This window comes from Bacillus rossius, chromosome 1 (genome assembly GCF_032445375.1).
Source record: "Bacillus rossius redtenbacheri isolate Brsri chromosome 1, Brsri_v3, whole genome shotgun sequence".
Taxonomy (NCBI): domain Eukaryota; kingdom Metazoa; phylum Arthropoda; class Insecta; order Phasmatodea; family Bacillidae; genus Bacillus; species Bacillus rossius.
This window is the reverse complement of record NC_086330.1, coordinates 72,440,595-72,459,799: the sequence shown is the minus strand read 5'-3', so window position 1 is coordinate 72,459,799 and position 19,205 is coordinate 72,440,595. Positions and strand designations below refer to the sequence as shown.

The window sequence follows — 19,205 nt, the reverse complement described above, 5'->3', positions numbered from 1 at the left end:
CTTTTAAATTTAGAGCAAGCCAGAGTGCTAGGATTGAATAAAACGACCCTCGCCACATGAGTGTGACATGTTAGAAATTACAACCATCGTTTATTGGGTTTAATATCATCAGGTCGACAAAGAGGTCGTTAGAAACCGTAACAAACAACAACACAGACCAGGGTAGTTGGCAATGGAATCTGCCTTGTCTTATCATAAATAAACCCCAGCTTATGCCCTTATGCCTTGAGTGATTTAGGAAAACAATGAAAAACTAAAAATTAGAATGGCTAAACAAGGCACAGAACCAGGGTCCTTTGGGATGTGAGTGTCTTACCCTGCTGGTAATTTATTTGTTGAAATATTTTGCATTTATTTTAATTTAAAGAATAACTCAAATATTATCTAATTATTTGAGTGTTTGATTTTGCGGCTACGTTGGAAACTATCATATCATAATACTGTAGTAAATACTTTGATTTTCTGCCTGAAGTAATAACGGCAACCAATTGATTTTTAGATTAGAGTTTGAATATTTCAGGCTGTTTCACTGAACTGTTAATTGACTTGTATTGTAATAGCATAAGTTAATTTTCTGCTGATAGAACATTGTTACTGTCACTGTCTGTCTGTCAACACTGTCAACTGTCACTGGTTGCATTAAAATGAGTATATATTCCCAAGATATCTGATTTTATTAATGGAGCGATAATAACATGGTAAAGTTAATGTTATACCTATCTTATAGAACTAAAATTTCTCACGGATACTTTAAGTTATGTAATTAAATTATAAGGAAGCTTAAAAGTTAATATCCACAGATAAAATTTTAAAAAATTAATATTCTCACAGTTCAAGTAGACCCTGAGCAAGTTAAAGCAGTACAAGCCAATCAAAATACCCACAATTAAGATATAATTGCAAAGAGTCATTGGTTTTGTAAGTTACTTAAGTAAACTTCTACCAAATCTGGCTACCCTCAGTGCATCACTTTGACGTCGAACCAGGTGCCTACCTAGCTCCCTACAGGCCGTTATGACAAGGCAACGTACCTCCTGCCAGTTATGCGTGTGTGGTGCAGTGTAGCTAAGGCGTGGGACAAGGGGGGGGGGGCAGTTAGGCGCAGTGGTACCAACAAGTATGACAGTACTTCCCGGTGACGAGGGAGATGTGTTTTTTTTTTCAGCAGACGATTTATGTATCGCAGAAGAGACTGAATTTGTATATATATTTTTTACTATTATTTGAAGGGTCTTATTGTTCTGGTTCTGTACTGGGTGACTTAGGTCCCGCCCCGCCTGCGACACGTCACGAGCTCCGTGGGAGACGGTGAGGGGAGGGGGAGACGTGACAGGAGGGGTAGCACCGTGCGCGGATAGGAGGCAGTGGCAAGCGAGTCACGGGCACGGTCGGTCACGGGAGTGGAGGGGTCGCGGTTTCCCATTGCTGGTAAGCAGTCACTCAGCGTCGCTGGTCAGGACGAGGGTAGGCCTTTTGCTAGACGCGCTGAACCACGTAGCACCGCCAGTAAAGTCTAGGCCGACGAGACATTCCGTGAGGCCGCCACTCAGGCGGGCGCAGGACGCAACTGAGAGACTTGACGAGTAATTCTGTGTTAGTCATTTTAGCCACGACGACAGCTTGGACTGCAACCAGCCTCGCATGTGTAACGCGGCAACCTATCGAGTGCGAGGTACCAACTTTCAGTGCTCTCAGCCACTAGTCAGGTTTAACTGCACCATCCTGGAGTTGTATCATAGAGTCACTGCCTCTGAGCGTGCGAGTGTGTATAGTGTGTTAAAATCTAGGCTGTCGTAAATAATTGTGTGTGTGTGTGTGTGTATGTGTGTGTGTGTGTGTGTGTATATATATATATATAGTGAGAACCGCAAGTAGACCTCGCGGCGCAGGCGCCCCAACAGACAGAGTCACGAGTCAGACACGAGAGACACGTCTCGCAACCCACAGCAACTTGAGGTATATCCTGAACGTCGTGTGGCCAGTAGACCTCGTGTCAGTGCACGGCCGAGGGACTTTTCAGGCCACAGGACAGGGCACAGTCGGGTCACTGGACCATAAGGACGATCGTCATTATTCATGTCAGAGCCAGTATCGCATTGACTTGCAGTGCGGCACAGATCGGCGTGGCACAGCTCACGGAGTCGGGCTTCCCCCTTAGACGTGCACAGGCGGGGTTGGGGTCAGCCCCATGTATCAGGGTCAGTGTGACAATAAAACCAGCAGTCGCCTGGTGAACTTGGACATTGTCATTACGAGCACCAGGTTAGCTTTCCCTGGAGGCCACAAGGCCTGAACCCTCCTCTACCTCGAGCAGCCGGGCAGCTGCACCCATCCCGGGGAATAGCCTGGATGACGAAAACTTCAAGACTTACTGAAGAAAACCAGTGAGTGGCACACTTACAAGTGTTTTTGCAAGTAAAATATTTGGTATACAACACTCCAGTGCTAGGAATATTTAATCCCACTGAGCCGGCTCCGGGGTCGCCAAGGGAAGACATCTACGGCGCGCCGAAAATGCTTTAGAGATCTGCCTCGACTGAGATGTTTCCCTTCTTTGTTCCCCCTTCCCCTTTTGTGGTGTCTTGGTTGCGTGGCAACGTTTCCCCTCCGAGCCTGCGCTGTTAGTTCGTCGAGCCGAAAACGTGAAGCTTGAGAGGGACGGGCGCATCTTGAGCGAGCGGGGAACAGACCAACATGTGGAGGTAGCAGCAGGGGATCCCTTCTAGACTGTGGTCACGAGGACGGCGTGCCATGTAAGTAGACAATAGATTGCGGACTTATTTCAAATTTTCGTTTGGCACCGTCCTTCTAAATTCCATTTCGATTTAATGTTTGTCTGGGCCATGTTTCTTCAGTTATCGGTTAGTAATGCAGAAACCTCCACCGATTTGGTCTGCTTAGCTCTTTTCGTGTAAGCGCTCGCGCTGTCTAATGGGACCTGTAAATTATCTGTGTGGGTCGCAATGCACGTGCTTAGCGTGAATAATTATTGTTTGTATCATTTTTATTCTATATTTGTGATTTGTATTTCCTGTAATTAATGAAGACTCATGACTTTGTAATCATTACTGTAATTTCTGCAATTCTTAATTTTGATTTTGCTTATTAATCATTTGGGATTGTAATGTCTGCAGTTTTTAATATTGTAATATTGTATATTAATCACGTTCGTAATATCCAGGGCGAAGATTTGAATTGTTCATACGATTTACTTGGTGTCTGCTGTGCAGATGTGCTCTATGTGCTGCAGCATGAGTCATGACCTGTTATCAGAAAATATAAAGCTATTTGCATGGAACGCTCTTTGTTTCCTTACAAGCAACTGTGAACTAGCTTGAGTCCTTTGAGGCTCATTACTATGATTGTATGTGAATCAGGAAGGGCGTTAGACCGTGCTTTCGTTCTTGTTTTGGCTATTAATCTCTTCGCTTGGTTCACCACTAAGAACATAACTCTCCATTGTGATGCATCGAAAGATGGTTTCGGCTGCTGCTTGATGTGTGATGGACAACCCATTAGTTCTGCTTCTCGGAGCTTATTGCCAACAAAGCAAAACCTTGCTCTGTGGAAAAATAAATGCTCAGCATAGTTTTTGGTGCGAAGAAATTTCACCATTATATTTATGGCACAGGGATGTTACTGTGCAAACAGTTCATAAGCCATCCCATTAGCGTCTATTTTCAAGAGCAGTTTAACTGATGTGTTTACTGTACGACTGCAGCGAATGAAGATATGGTTGCTGAGGGTGGAATAACTCCCAGGAAAATTAATACACTTAGCAGATTTGCAGTCAAGATCATTCTTGACTGAGTGTGACCCTACAGATCAGGAACTGTCATCTGAAATGGTGCATCTGGAGAGTGTGGCAGATACTCTGCAAGTTTCTCCAGCCGGGCAGAAAGAATTCAGAAGTGTCATGGTCGAGGGAGGACGTAGTACTTAGTGAAGTGATTACATACTGCAGAGAGGGATGGTTTGAGCACAAAAGAAATGCGAGTAAACATGCTCACATGTTTTTCAATCTGAGGCATGATCTGCATGTAAATAAGGGTTTGTTGTTCCTTAGTGACCATGTAGTTGTGCCTTCCAGATTGCACGAAGTTATGTTGTCGTTACTGCATGAAGGACATCTGGGCATTGCATGAACTTAATCACGGACAAGGCAGGTGTTATATTGGCTGAAGATGGCAAACGACATTGAATGACTGGTACATAGCCATGTTTTGCGTTGTCGACGTTAGGGCCGTTACCGTGGTTCGGAGTCGCTGCCCAGCTGCTCCGGTAGAGAGGGTACGTGCCACGTGGCAAGGGAACTACCCTAACTCGGGTGAAATAATAGAGTTTATGACATTAAGCTGGGTTTAATGCACACGTCACACACTGTACATGGGCTGTCACGGCTCCCCTCTGTGACAGTCCATCAGGGCGAGGCCCGGCTCCACGCACTTTGAGCGCGACACGACACTACCAGTGACCTGACTGGCGGTGACACGACAGTGACGCGACTGACAGTGGCGTGAATGACGGTGACGTGACTGGCAGTGACGCGAATGACGATGACACGAAAGACTGACGTAACTGCCGACGCGAACGACGGTGACGTGACTGACGGTGACGTGATTGACGGTGACGTGAAAGACAGTAACGTGACTGACGGTGACGTGACTGACGGTGACGTGACTGACGGTGACGTGACTGACGGTGACGTGACTGACAACGCGAATGACGGTGACGTGACAACGGTGACACGACTGACAGTGTCCGTTCGACTCTCACTCACAACTTCGCGACCGCACTCTCTCGTGCCACTCAGGCGACTGACTCGACCCACGCTCCGCGATGTCTCAGCGGCCTCCCCCCTTGCCGCGCACACATGAATCCCCCCTCTTCCCTTCGTGTGCGAGTGCGTGGAGCCACATGGTCACAGGCGGGGAGACGCGACTCAGTCGCCCGGGAAACACATTTACAGGTACACAACAAGACAAATAGATATTTACACCCTCACATAATTACATAAACAAAACCTTTGTTACACTTTTGCGCACGGGCGCCGGCGCACACTCAAGCCTGAAGCAGCAACGGGCAATAATGGCCTCGATGAGCCGGAGGAGCACTTGGGACGACGTCAGTGTCAAAAATTGCGCAGCCAGTGTCCTCGGAACTCCTTCATTCCTCATTAGGTTCCGGAACTGCCATTTGAGAAAAATGGAGTATATATTTGTGTCTATGGTGTGAATCATTATCTTGTAGCTGTAGATAATTTTTTTTAAGTGGATTGAAGTACTTCCTCTTTCAAGCACGCAAGAGATATGATTCTTTAAATTAAATATTGGTACTGGAAGTGATGAAATAATAGGTACTTAAAGAAGAGAGGACTTCAAAACAATGTAGATTTAATTGCAAAGCAAATTAAATCAAGTTACACTGTAGTGAAAGACAAATATGTATCTTCATTTGGTTTAGTGAGGAGAGATTGATCACTGAAGTGAAGTGTTCTCATGAGGCAGGCACAGTTGTTTGTAGCATCCCTCACATGTAGAAAGTCAATGCAGCTTAGTAATATACAATAGCGTTACGAAAGTTCCATCCCTATTTAACTGGTGAGTTTTCTTAATTTAGTCATGCACCCATTCTACTGTAGTTGAATGTAGTTTGTGTTGCATCCTTGACTCATGGGGTTTGAATGAGAGGGTTGACAAAGAGGCATGCTCTCGGGGATCAACATGGCTGACAAAAAGCTACAGTATGCCTGGGACCATCTAGTTTTACTGTACCTTTGTTTCCCCACTTGAGTAACGCAACAGTTTGGTACAAGAATAGTGAATTAAAAACCTATAAATCAGTTCATCTATCATGTATATGGGTGCCAAAACATGCAACTTAAAATGTCTTTCACTCTACCATTTAACATAACGTATTAGGTAAAGATAGGGTTACACGTACTTGAACCTGTCTGGGTACTTGCTGCTCAGCCGCAGGGCCGCGCCGTAGTCAGCCACCAGGTCAGCACACAGCCGTGCCGGCTCCATGCAGTCGGGGTTGCCCGGGCACCAGTCACGGTGTTTCCTGGACTGCAGTGTGCCTCGTGGGTCCCTCACCAGAAGCAGCACCCGCACCTTCAACCTGCAACACCGCCGCCAACACGGCACTTCAGCGACACTCCCCTCCACCTTGCGTGGCCAGCCTGCAAGTGCATATATACAGCAAACAGAAACACACACAGTTCATTAAAATTGATCTCAACACTTGAAATCTATCTCTAGAAATATTTACTGCCTGTAAAGTGGGTATTAAAATGTGTTCACACTCTGTTATATGCCCAGTAAGTTTATCAGAATATCATATAAAAATGTTTTATGTTAGAATTTGGCATCTGCTAAAATTGGTTTATTTTCATTGGTGTACATTAAAGGATTTAGTGTGATGGCACAATTTTTATTTTTATTTTAATAAATTAAATTTTTTAATTATTTAACTGAACAGATACAAAATACTGATTCACAAATGCAGCTACCATTTTTTTGTTTAGTTTGGTGTAACTGATTATTTCTAACTATCAAATATCAAACATCAAGTAAAATGAGTGACAGTACCTGAAAATGTGTTTTGTCAAACAAAGCAAACATAATAAAAAAAAAGGCAAATTAACTATTTAAAACAAAACACTAATTATAGTTCAGTGAAAGATCTTTAATCCAGAACCTTCCAGGAACAAGTCATACTGGATTAGCGATTTAACTAGATTACTGTACAAGAATATAGTTTTAATGGAAATACAAAAAAAAAAAGAACATTAATACACTGCACAATATAATAACTAGCATGAAGTTACTTTATGGTCAAGAGGCACAGAAGGGTCAGTCGTAATGCCTGAAAAAAGATAACTAAACTCCCCGAGAGAAGACATCCAGGGGCACGAAAGAGAATACCATGACACCAGTTAGAGGTCACCCAAGGCTCAGAAAAGTAGGCCAAGAAACCCAGGAGGGGACACCCAGAGACCTCAGAAGAGGCTGCCAATATCTCTGGTTGAGGACACTTAGAGACACCACAGAAATGCAAAGCGACCCAGATGGAGGTTGCTGAGAGGCTCATGAGAGAATGCCAAGATACTGGGAGAGGAGAGACCTAAGAGAACCCTTAAAAACCTTGGAGAGGACCTTCAGAGACCTGAGAGAGGATGCCCAGAAGCCCTGGAGGGCACAACCAGAAGCCCTGGAGGGCACAACCAGAGGCCCAAGAGAATCTGACCAAAAGCCTGGAAGAGAGTCTCCACAGGAAGAACAAAGAACGCAACGGCCAGGGAGAGGAGGCCAAGATTCCCAAGAGAAGGAAGCTCAGACACCACAGAGACCTTGGGAGGGGATGCGAAGAAACACCATGAGAATATGCACAGAGAGACCACAGGAGAGAATACACAGAGGCTAAAAGATAAAATGCCCTGAGACTCCAGGAGAGGCTGCCTAAAGGTCCGGGAGAGGTTACTTAGAGACACCGGAGAGGATGTTCAGATGCCCCAGGAGTGAACGCCAAAATTCGCCAGGATAGGATGCTGAGAGGCTCGTATGAAGATGTACATGACCCCAGGAGAGGATGCCCAGAACAGGAGGACACCATGGAATCCCAGGAGAGGATGCAGAGAGGCTCGGGAGAGGATGGACTTCTAGTGGTCCCGGGACAGGATGTCAAGAGACCCAGAGAGGACCCTCTTAGGTCCAGGAGAGGTCACCCAGTGGCCCAGGTGATGATACCCAGAGATCCGTGAGTCTAGGCTTGGAAGAGGTCACCGAGGAGAGGCCCAGAAAAGCATGTTTAGAGGCTCGGGAGAGGACTCCTATGGCCCGGGAGAGGATCACCAGAGGCCCAAGAGAGCATATCCAGAGGTCTGGGGAGTGTGCCCACAAGCCCATGATGACCTCCAGAAGATCAGGAGAGGGCCACCAGAGGCCAGGGAGATGCCATTCAGAGGCCCAGAACAGGACTACCAGAGGCCCAGAAGAGGCCACCCAGAGACTAGAAAGAAGATGCCCAGAGGCCAGGGTGAGCACACCTGGATGTTCGGCATAGAGCAGTCCCGAAAGCCCGAGAGAAGGCACCCCGCCCGAGAGGGAATGCCCAGAAGCCCGGGAGAGGATGCCCAGAGGCCCTGAGACAGAACCCTCAGAGATTCCTGAAGAGGAAACCCAGAGGGCCGGGAGAGTACACTTAGAGGCTCATGAGAGACGCCTACCTGGGGTCAGCCAGCATCTCCTCCACCAGCGCGAGCCTCAGACGCACCACCTTCATGCTCTGGAAGGGGAAGAGCCGGCAGAAGGGTGTGAGGAATGCTGGCAGCCAGCAGATGTGCGGGTGTCTCTGGCACTGCTCCCACAATCGTGTGTTATGAGTGAACAACCACACGTGGTCCTTGCCGTAGTCCAGGTAGTGGTCTGTCGGTCAAACACATACCAAAACTGCTATGTAGTACAGACTAATGTGTATCCTTCACGGCTTCAAACACTGGATACCTATCAGTTTCTATTCGTGATTACATCTTTTTCATACCTTTATGTCCAGTGGAATGTAGTGAGCTCAACGTCTCATCATCATCATAGGCGTGCCTACAGGGGGGGGCCAGGTGGGCCATGGCCCCCCCTAATGTAATCACTCAGATCGGCATTTTCTCTAATGCGTTCGTTAATATTCGTATATTCCTGACACTGTGACATTCAAACTGTGTTTCAGTGTTGCAGCGTGCTAATTAACAATATTTTTAAACATTTGATTGTTCTGGAAATACAGCCGCCTTAGTTTATTTAAAACATGAGGTCCCTTAAAATGGCCTATAGCTTATACTTGAATTCGGTCAGTTTACCCGCGGGAATGTTTATTGCTCTCCTGCATCTGTGACACAAATGGGGGAAGTTATCAACATGTATAAATAGCCTCCAATATCGCTGTCATAAATACGTGCAGACTGCAGCCTATGAAAAGTTAGAATGCGATTGTAGCCAAATCACAAGATAATCTTTCTTCTCTCTTTTTTTCAATCTTTTTTCTTCCTGGATTTGAAAACTATCTGTGGGATTTCTATCCGATATCCGTGAGAAAACTGATCCAACCTGTCACGATTGTTGTTTCATTTAAAACAGTGACGTCTCCGACTTCGCCAGATCAGGTCAAGCACAGTAGAAAAAGCTCGTGTGGTGTGCCTTTAAAATGTTAATATGAATGAGTGCTTTATTTGCAGTGGTCCGTTATTTTAGCGATGGATAGGTATGTATGTTTGAATTTTCTAGTTTAGATCAAACAAATATGTATTCCTTAGTTTTCAACTACTTAACAAAAATATGCACCCAAGAAAATCAATTATAAAAAAGTGCAATTATTTTCATTCTTGTGTAGTGTGAGGATCATTTTAAAAAGTACGAAATAATGCTAGAAAAGTATGTAATTTTATACCTACCAGGCACATATCATAAACATTTTTTGTAAGTGGTAAGAGAATAAGACTTCCACCAAGATGCTCCGAGTTCGATTTCCGGCGGAATCACTCCCAGCTTTTCGCACGTGATAGGAATCGCGCTAGGGTGATGCGACAAGTAGGCCTGTAGATATGGACCAAGTTATTGAAGAATTCAAAAAAATTGTAACCTTTGAGCGTCGATTGTGTCTGTAATTTAGAACTTTGAGTGAACGTGCTTAAATTAGCAGCAAGTGTTGCCAGATAAATAAAAATGCTTACCGGTTTGTTTAACTTACAATTTTCCTGGATATCATTATATTTCTGTTCATTGAAAAACAACTTAAAATTATGATAGATGGTTCCAAGCTGTTGAGAGAAATTTACCTTGACTTTTTTGCGTGTTCGTAACCCAAACTTTGGGTTAACTTGAACGTAATTAAATACAGTAGAATGTTTCTAAAAATTTATTTTTGTAATCAAAACTGTTCTCAATTTGTTGAGTGTATTAAATTTAGTAATTGATTGAAAAAAAAGAGGATGCTTTGCAGGCTTTTAATATTTTGTGTTTGTGATTGTAATCAGAACTTTGAGATAACGTTTGCGTAAACGTGATTTCGTAGAATTTATTACCATGTAAATGAAAATCTTTTGCAGGTTTGTTAAAATGTGTGTTATTAATAAGAACTTTATGTTAGTTTGAACATAATTAAGTGGAATGTATTACTATGTAAATAAGAATATTTTGCAGGTTTGTTAAAATTTTTGTTGGTAATCAGTGCTTTGAGTTAACTTGAAAATACTTGAGTACTACTATCACCAACATAATTCAAAATACTTTTTATTGTTTTTAAAATTTGATGTATTGAACAATAATTCATTGTAATACAAGGTCAGTTGAAAATTCAAGCTATTGTGGTTTAAAAAACATGTACCTTTTGAGTGTCGTGTGTGTCATCTAGACTTTTGATTTAATTTTTTACGATAATGTAGGTATGTATTTCAAAGCAAAAAAAAAGAGGTTTGTTAAAGTTCTGTTGTCTGAATTGCTGTGTTTGCATTCACTAAAAATATGTTCATTTCAAGGTATATCTGGACCAAGCTATTGGAAAATTTGAGGGGTAAAAATGTGTAAGTACCCTTTAAACATTGTCTACGAAAAAAAAAAAAAACATATTTTCAAGATTGTTAAAATTATACGGATATAAATATTAACTAGTAAACATATCTCGTTGATACTGCACAAAAATATAAACAAGTCAATGTGTGAATGTATTTAGGCTATTTAACATTCTAAATTCAGCTTCTGATTTAAAAATTTAGCAGGGGCCCCCCCTAATGGAAATGTCTAGGCACGCCTATGATCATCATTTGGAGATGATAAAAGGTGATGAAATGCTAATGGAATACTAAAGAAATGGATGGGTGAGGGAAATAGAATAACCCAAGAAAACCTCTATACCATGACACATGTTTTCCACTTGCAAAAAATCAGAGTTTGACACCACTGGAAATCAAACTCAGATGGCCTCGGTGGGCTCATGAGTGATCTGCATTTTATTTATAATAATGATTAATAAAATCTTCCTGGTATGTATACTTTCACACAAAAAAACCGTTTATTATATTACAAATGAAAATACAGTTGAAAATATTTATATGCCTTTATGTAGCACTATAGTTGTATGATAATTTGATTAGTAATAGTGATTCTAGTGCCACACACAATCTTGAGATGACATCTGTACTTCCAGCAAGGTATTTTTAGTGGCTATTATAGTAAAAATAATTAGGTTCTTCAATTTATACAAGTTGGGTACTTAGGACAGATATTGTACTATAATTTATGATGAAAGGGTTTGCAAATTTACTATTATTTGTTCATACTTGCATGAATACAATCAAAATTGAATGAATATGTGTTGGTATATTTGTGTATATTAACGTCAGTACATATTATAGACATGTCTGCTCGGGATATGTGTATGAAACCAGATACCAAACAATATCATGTCTGAACTCTGATCTGTAACTGGCCGTCAGTAAAAGGGATATTACACAGGTAAAGTAAACGAGATAGCAACTAGGGCAAGTGAACTCTCCTGAATACTCTACCATCCTATACATGGTAGAGTAGCTGTCAGTACACAGAATTCCAAAATGGGATAGTTCAGTACAGAAGTGGCTTCTAGCATACAATGTGCAATTATATTCGTTATCGTGCTCTAAGAAAATGTTTTAAATATGGTTCAAAAGCATTGTTCCAAAATGTACAGGAATCTTTAGTAGAGTATAGAAGGGAATAAATAATATGCTCATCCCTGTTCCATGTTATTAATGTTCCACACATATTCATTTTCACAGTATAATTATACAACTTTAAATATTTTTGCTTCTGACAGCCTCATCTCCTTAAGTAAACTGAGCACCATGTGTTTACTAACTAGCTCGCCAGCTTTCCTCTACCAGAGCACACCCGTTCACACAGGTAAAGTACGTGGGCTGGAGAGTTTAGTGAAAAATGCTGTGATGAAGAAAGGGTGGGTGAGCTACTGTCCACACATCCTATCCCACTCAACTCTCCCAAGTACTTTTCCAACTGTCCACCCAAGAACAGTAGTGCGTCTGTTCTTACTTGCTCTAGTTGATGTCCCGTTTACTATATCTGTGTAACTATGCCTTAAACATGGGGGCTAAACAGAGATGCCATAGAGTCACATGAGTACTAGTACAGAGTGGACACTCAATGCTATTGAACCTCAGCATTTTTTCTTCATATTGTGCTACAAGATTGCCAACTTGACAAACATGAAAGTGGTTGCCATGATGCTTATAATTTACAAAAAAATTGCAATTCTTTAATGATGTGTGTTATTCATAACTACATGTAACCTGTTGAGGCATACAATAAATGGTTAAAATGTGTATAAAATCTGTGTAAGGAAACTGTTTTCTTTTCAGTAACATGTTTAGTAGTAGCCAGTAAATTTATTTATTGGAATGTATAACAATATAGTAAGCTGATATAATGATGACAGATTGAAGAAAAGCATATCAATGTTGTTTAGTCTTCTGTCCTTATAGCCTAACACACACAGGTACATTTCAAATTCATGCATATTTAACAAAAATTTGCATCACTGAATGAAAATCCTTTCAAGTAGCATGCCGATCACTTTTACCACGCCATGCTGTCTTCTAAGTTTTACCAAGATTCAACACGTGATGAAAATAAATACAATGTATGTTTCTCATATTAAAATTAAAACAATTTGAGGGTTTTATGAAGTTGAAAATAAATAGAATAAAATATTGATGTCTCGAATGCGAGTAATATAAAATAGCTTAAAAAACGTGTTATTAATTTTTTTTTCAAATGTTTGATCTGGCATCGCGCTATTGTAAAAACCGTCTCACTGCACTGCAACGCACCCAGCGCGGAGTAGTTGCAGTTGAGCAGCGCGCGCATCGTGGAGACGGCGCGCGCACCCAGCGGGCCGCCGCGCACCTGCACGATGTCGTAGTCGAGCAGCGGCTCGTAGTGGTAGAAGTTGGCCGGGTGCGAGTTGAGCACGTCGCCCAGGAACGTGGAGCCCGACCGCCACGTCGTGATGACGACGTTCCTCACCGGCTCGCCTCCTTGCTCGGGCACCAGGTCCGCCAGCGACCTGCCGAAACACACGCGACCCCCACTGACACTTCTGTATTCTGTCATTCTGACCTGCAACCAATCAGATGCCTCCATCCGTCCATCCAACCGTACCAATCTTTAACTGTAGACTAGAGGTGTAAAAGTAACGAAAAAAAGCGTACCCTTATGTATTCGTTACTATAACAATCAGTACTCGTTACTATCGTATCGTTACTCGTTACTTCTGATACCGCATAACATGCAACGAATCGATTCGTATTGCGTACGCGTACAGTATGATGTCCCGTAAATAATAATAAATAGAATATATACAATTAACAATATTTGATAATTAACATTTTTTGTTAACCAAGAAACAATTAAATCTCATTAGAGCGGCTTTATTATATTATCTCTTTTAAGATATGTAATAAAAAAAAGTCAAATTCGCGATAATAAAAAAAACATACATATTTCTAATTTTTAAAAAATACTTTCTTACGTTGTTTCTGTTCCAATCTCAAACTTTGTCTACACACACAATACCTTTAATAAACAGTAAAAAAACTTGGACGACGAATTTCCAAATTATACTTTACTTAATAAACAAACATCGTTCTTTGTAACGTAAATTCATCGAATATGCGCGCGCATGCGTGAAACATACGAAAAATGCGAGTAACGAAATGCAGCCGTGTGTAACGTTTCGTTACTCGTATATAGACGGCGCACCCGTTACTCAGTAACGAATACATACTTAGTTTGCGTTTGAAATTTAATATGTTATAGAGTTTCAGACATGAAACAATAAATTGACCGAGACGCAATTTATAACGTACAGTAACTCAAAGATATATTTTAATAAATATTAGTTCAAAACAAATTAGTGTGATGATTTATAAGTGCATAGCGTACATGATCGTCAAACTACTCAACCTTTACAAGAGAAATTTTCTGTAAAATTTAAGCTCTCTTGTCAGCAGGCATCATCCAAGTGGAAAAATAATATAACAACTTGCGGATCATTGAGGTTCCAGCTTTCCTCAGCTGGGCGAAGTCTCGCGTACAAGGTCTTTAATCCGACATTTATGGTTCAGCACATTATGAAATCCAGCCGCTCACGTTCAGAATTTTCCGGGGGAAGGGGGGGGGGATTCCGGCCGTTGACCTTGGCTGCCAGGTCGCATCACTGCATTGCCTGCGTTTTCAGTTTGTTCAGAGTTTATTCTGTCAGTTTCATGTCAATATAGTGTTTCTTGTTTTATAGCGGGTTAGCGGGTTACATTTCGCATTTCCACTTTCACATTTGCAACCCCCATTAATACTACCATAACATTCGAAATCAGGCAAAATCCCTAATCTGACATGGACACCGTTCAGAACGAGCTGGACTAAATATCTCTATTTGCGATAGTGTATTTGTAAACTGAACGAAATACAATGCTGCGACCAATCCCAGTTTTTACGTGGTTATGCTTAGGAAACTATGGCCTTACCTGGTCTGGTTTTATTTTAAAGTTAACTGATAATCCTGCACAAGGTTAGGTGATTTCATCATTCATTAAAAAAACTCACCAAAATAATTAACTGGTGGTTCAAACAATAGTAATATTTACCTACGTGTACAAAAAACATTCTGTCACCACATCTACAGTAATTTTTAAATAATTATATGCAAAAGACCATGTGTTCGAAAACTGCTAAAGATATCCGAGTGGCTTCTGTTTATGAAAAGCATATCAGAATACAATGAGGTCAAGATGGATTTATTTTTAAACATTTTTTAAGCAAAACTATCTAAAAACAGGCGTCAAAATAATTTACATGTAGGCCTATAAGTTCTCAAATCAGATCATTCATTACACTTTTATATTAATTTTAATGCCATAATACATCACAATTCTGTCTCATATTAGCCCTATTGAGGACGAAAAGAACTTCACGCCATTGCAGAATCTAGAATTTAGAGGAAAAACCGCACTAGAAGCAACAGCAAGCGTCGCTACTTTAAATACACCTCTGGCTAAGCTGACCCATTAATTACTAGTTATCCAAGGGAAATAAAAGGTAGGTACTTTTTGATAATACAATAGAAAGTGAATCGTCCACGTGTAGCAACATAAACCCATATAGACACTTTAGTAAACATTATCGTACATACCTAACGTATTGGTATGCCAAATGAAACTTTATAATAGTGAAACTACCTTGGAATACATTAATAATTATTGCATGAATTTTTTTCTCGTGTGTTGTTATCAACGATGCTGTTTTTGTTTATACCATGATTTACAATGTAGGCATAACCTGCATTCATTGATTGATTGTTACACTTGCGATTCGGCTTCCGCCAGGTGGCAAGGAGTCTCCACTCCTATTCGCCCAATTTCTGAAGCCTCTTCCTAAAATCCTTTACTCTTCTCACATCCAGTATCTTTCCCTCAATCCTATTCCACTCCCTCCCCGTCCTCACCAGGAATACTTGCCTTCTTCTTTCCATTTTCTCCAATCTCTCTTAATCTTCCACCCATGATCTCACCTCCCTCTATACAACCCTTTGTTCAACATGTCTCCCAGCATACCTCAGCCCCCCTCACCAATTGTCACCCTAAAAAACTTCACCAATCTCTCTACTTTCCTTCTTCTGTGTAGTGTGTCCCACCCCAGCTCCTTCATCATCACAGATGGCATATGCGTCTCACCCTTCCCCCCTTCCCTTCTCCTTCACATACCCTTTGCCCATCTAGGAGCTTTACATTGCACCCTTTCCAGTTCCTTAACTTCTATCCATAGGTATCCGGGTATGACCTCGCGGGGAATAGAGCCCCGACCATCTATGCAGGCGGGTGCATCTGACTGCCCAACTACCGCTGCCTCGACAACAGGGGCTTATGCAAGGGTAGAAAAGGGGGGGGGGGGAGACAGAGATGGGGTATTACCCCCTACCCCCCTAAATCTTAAGAAATCATAAATATATATCACTCCCACCAACAAAAGGAAAGAATGTGAAAGAACACAACATGCAAATAGGTCCAATTTCCCCCTCCCCACCCAAACGAATTCTGCCTACGCTCCTGCGACAAATGTGTACGAGGGTGACGAGAGAAAAAAAAACTCTGTTTACGCATCCACTACATTAGTTGAAAATAAACACTCCACCAATGGAGAACTTCAACGTGCCATCCAGGAGAAGCGTTGGGGCATGCTGACTTTCGGTATCATGTTGATTCACGATGATGCTCGAACCCCAAAGTGCTAGCTATACGCACCCAAGAACCTTTGCAGCAGTTACGTTGGGATATTATAAATCGTTCTCCCTGTAGCCCAGATTTGGCACCGAGTGATTATCACGTCTTCAAGGATATGAAACAGTGCTTTGGATAGCACCACTTCTAAGATGATGCTATGCTGTTATATAGTGGCTTCATTCTCACCTGGAGTTTTTTTTAAAACGATTTAAAAATTTGTTAAAAGTTATAAGTAAATTACAGTTGTAGTTTTCAATAGTATATAATAAGATTTCCCTAACTACGAATGACTGTGACTGATCACCAAAGGAAGTTTTTTTCTTAACTAATCTTGTACAACAGGCAGGATGGAGGGCTAGCAGAAGGGAGGGCTGGCAGGAGGGAGGGCTGGCAGGAGGGAGGGCTGGCAGGAGGGATAGAAGGCAGGAAAGCATGATGAAGGGCAAGCAGACAGATCATTTTGGAGGTCAGACACAGGAGAGAGGCAGGCAGGAAACCAGGCAGGAGAAAGGGGTGGGAAGAAAAGAATAGTCCAGACAAAATAGACGAAAACATATGCTGAGTTTGCATTGATTCCCAACAAGCTGGATTTTTGCACAGGTCTTGAATACGTCATTACAAATGATGTGTAAAAAGTCCCCTTCAATCCTGCTTATGTTGTTTTTTTTATTCGAGGTCAAAGGTCACCAATTTATGTTTTTTTTTTTTTTTGCGTATATCCCTGAAACGATAAGAGCTACCGTAAAAATGGATCAGACAAAGTTTGTAGATCGCGGAATTCTTTACAAAAAAAGGTACGAATACTTTTTTCCCTACGAATCACCATTCTCGAGTTATCGCGATTTCAAACCTCGAAAATACTAATATGCACTCATATGCGGCCAGTACGCATCAACGGGTCTTCCATTTGAAGGGAAAACAATATTGGAGTATTTGTTTTTGTGACTTACGTACTCAAATACTGGGAAAATACAATTTTAAGTGATTCAACTATCCGTCCCTAATTCCATTGGTCGGTTGGCCTTGAGTAACATCTGCCTGCGACACTCCACTGTTCGGGTAGAAACCGGCGTATACCTGCTTTTTTCAAGGAACATAACTGTAGTAAATCCAGTCAGTTTTGTACGGTTTTTCGTAGTGAATATACGTATTTGTAGATGATATTTTCATTTTAAACTGTGCCGTTACAAAATTTTATAAAAATGTCATAAGTTTGCTTCATTTACAGTGATTCTTTGACTGAAGGTGAAATGGTGGTTATTGATCGTGGAATGAAAACTTTGATCGATTCGAGTAATGAAAGGAGACATGGGTTTGATGAATACTTGAAAGACAAACAATCTGTGACAAACCATAAGCAGTGTCGTAACGTGTACACCCGGAAGAGCAGCATTGATGAGGATATAACTGATATATCTCTCTTCTTGGAGCAGTCTACACAAATCGATCAAGAAGAGGAAGAGACGAGTGATCAAGAATAATTTGATGATGAATAATAGTGTAATGTTCTTTTTGCTAAAATTTTTAGTAATAAAATACTGTCCCATCATTTTTTCTTGATCGAAATAATATCGTTAAAAAAAAGCGCCGAGTACACTACCTCAGAGGTGGTGCGGAAATATGTGCATATAATTGAAAATACGACATTCCTACGGTCTGAAGTCACGATATTTCGAAAGCGGTGCTTCGTAGGGAAAAAAAAGTATACATACCGTTTTTATAAAGAATTCCGCGATCTACAAACTTTTTCTGATCCATTTTTACGGTAGCTCTTATCGTTTCAGAGATATACGCAAAAAACATAAATTGGTGACCTTTGACCTCGAATAAAAAAAACAACATAAGCAGGATTGAAGGGGACTTTTGACACATCATTTGTAATGAAGTATTCAAGACCTGTGCAAAAATCCAGCTTGTTGGGAATCAATGCAAACTCGAATGTCTATTTTGTCTGGACTGAAAGCAGGAAGGAGGGCAGGCACGCAGGTGTGGTCGCTGGCTAGAAAACAGGCAAGCAGGAGAGATCGCAGGCAGGTGGGTAACAGGAGGGAAGGCAGGTACAGAGAAAACAGGATGAAGGACAGTCAGGAGGGAGGGCAGACACAAAGGTGGGCAGGCTGGGGGACAGATAGGCTGGAGGTCAGGCAACGGGCCGGCCGTGTGGGGTGGTACCTGGCCGAGATGTTGTATCTGCCTTCAGGATAGCGGTAGCCGGCCATCTCACGTGCCACCAGCAGTCTCTGCTCCGCTACCACCGCCTGGATGAGGGCGGCTCTCCCACTGCCATCCACACCGTCATCCTCGCTGCTGGACCAGCCCTGCGGCACTCACCGGCGTCAGCTCACAAACAGAGAGACAATGAATGCTCTTATACACAACACACATTCTCTCTTTGTGGAATCGTCAAAACTTGGAGCAGGTTTTTTTTTTTTTTTTTTTTTTTTTTACTAGAAACAAGTAACTGTATTTGTTTTCAAAGATGGAAAAAAAAATTATATATATACGTGTGTATGCGAGAGAAATTTACTGTGATAGACACGAGTCATATGAATTTAAATATCTGTTGATTAAGATAACAACTACAATTCAGTTCAATGTCATTTGTTTTGTATTACCTCTTCACTTATATGCAATTATTATTTTTGGAAGTAATTTACGGCATTGTACCTTCTGAACAAATACTAAGCTATGGCGGTTTGCCTTTTCTCTAATGCTATAAACAAATGCAGAGCTTAAAATACTTATCATTACATAAATCTAAAAAAAAAAAAAAATTGTCTCTGCTTTCTTACTAAGCTTTCTTACTTATTTCTAGTGTCCACGTTTTATGAACTACGCGTGGTAACCCTACAACTAATAATAAAATATGTTTCGTGGTTTGGGG

At 41.6% G+C, this 19,205-nt stretch overlaps 1 protein-coding gene across 1 annotated transcript in view; it reads right to left on the bottom strand.

The window, feature by feature from the left end:
* The window catches only part of LOC134537638 (carbohydrate sulfotransferase 5), a 136,094-nt gene that overhangs the window by 15,882 nt on the left and 101,007 nt on the right, over positions 1–19,205 (bottom strand). The window contains exons 4-7 of the mRNA XM_063378306.1: positions 18,494–18,639; positions 12,875–13,110; positions 8,231–8,429; positions 5,944–6,123 (exon numbers count right to left, since the gene is read on the bottom strand). Of these exons, the coding sequence (XP_063234376.1) occupies positions 5,944–6,123; positions 8,231–8,429; positions 12,875–13,110; positions 18,494–18,639 (761 nt within the window). The remainder of the gene's footprint in view (positions 1–5,943; positions 6,124–8,230; positions 8,430–12,874; positions 13,111–18,493; positions 18,640–19,205) is intronic.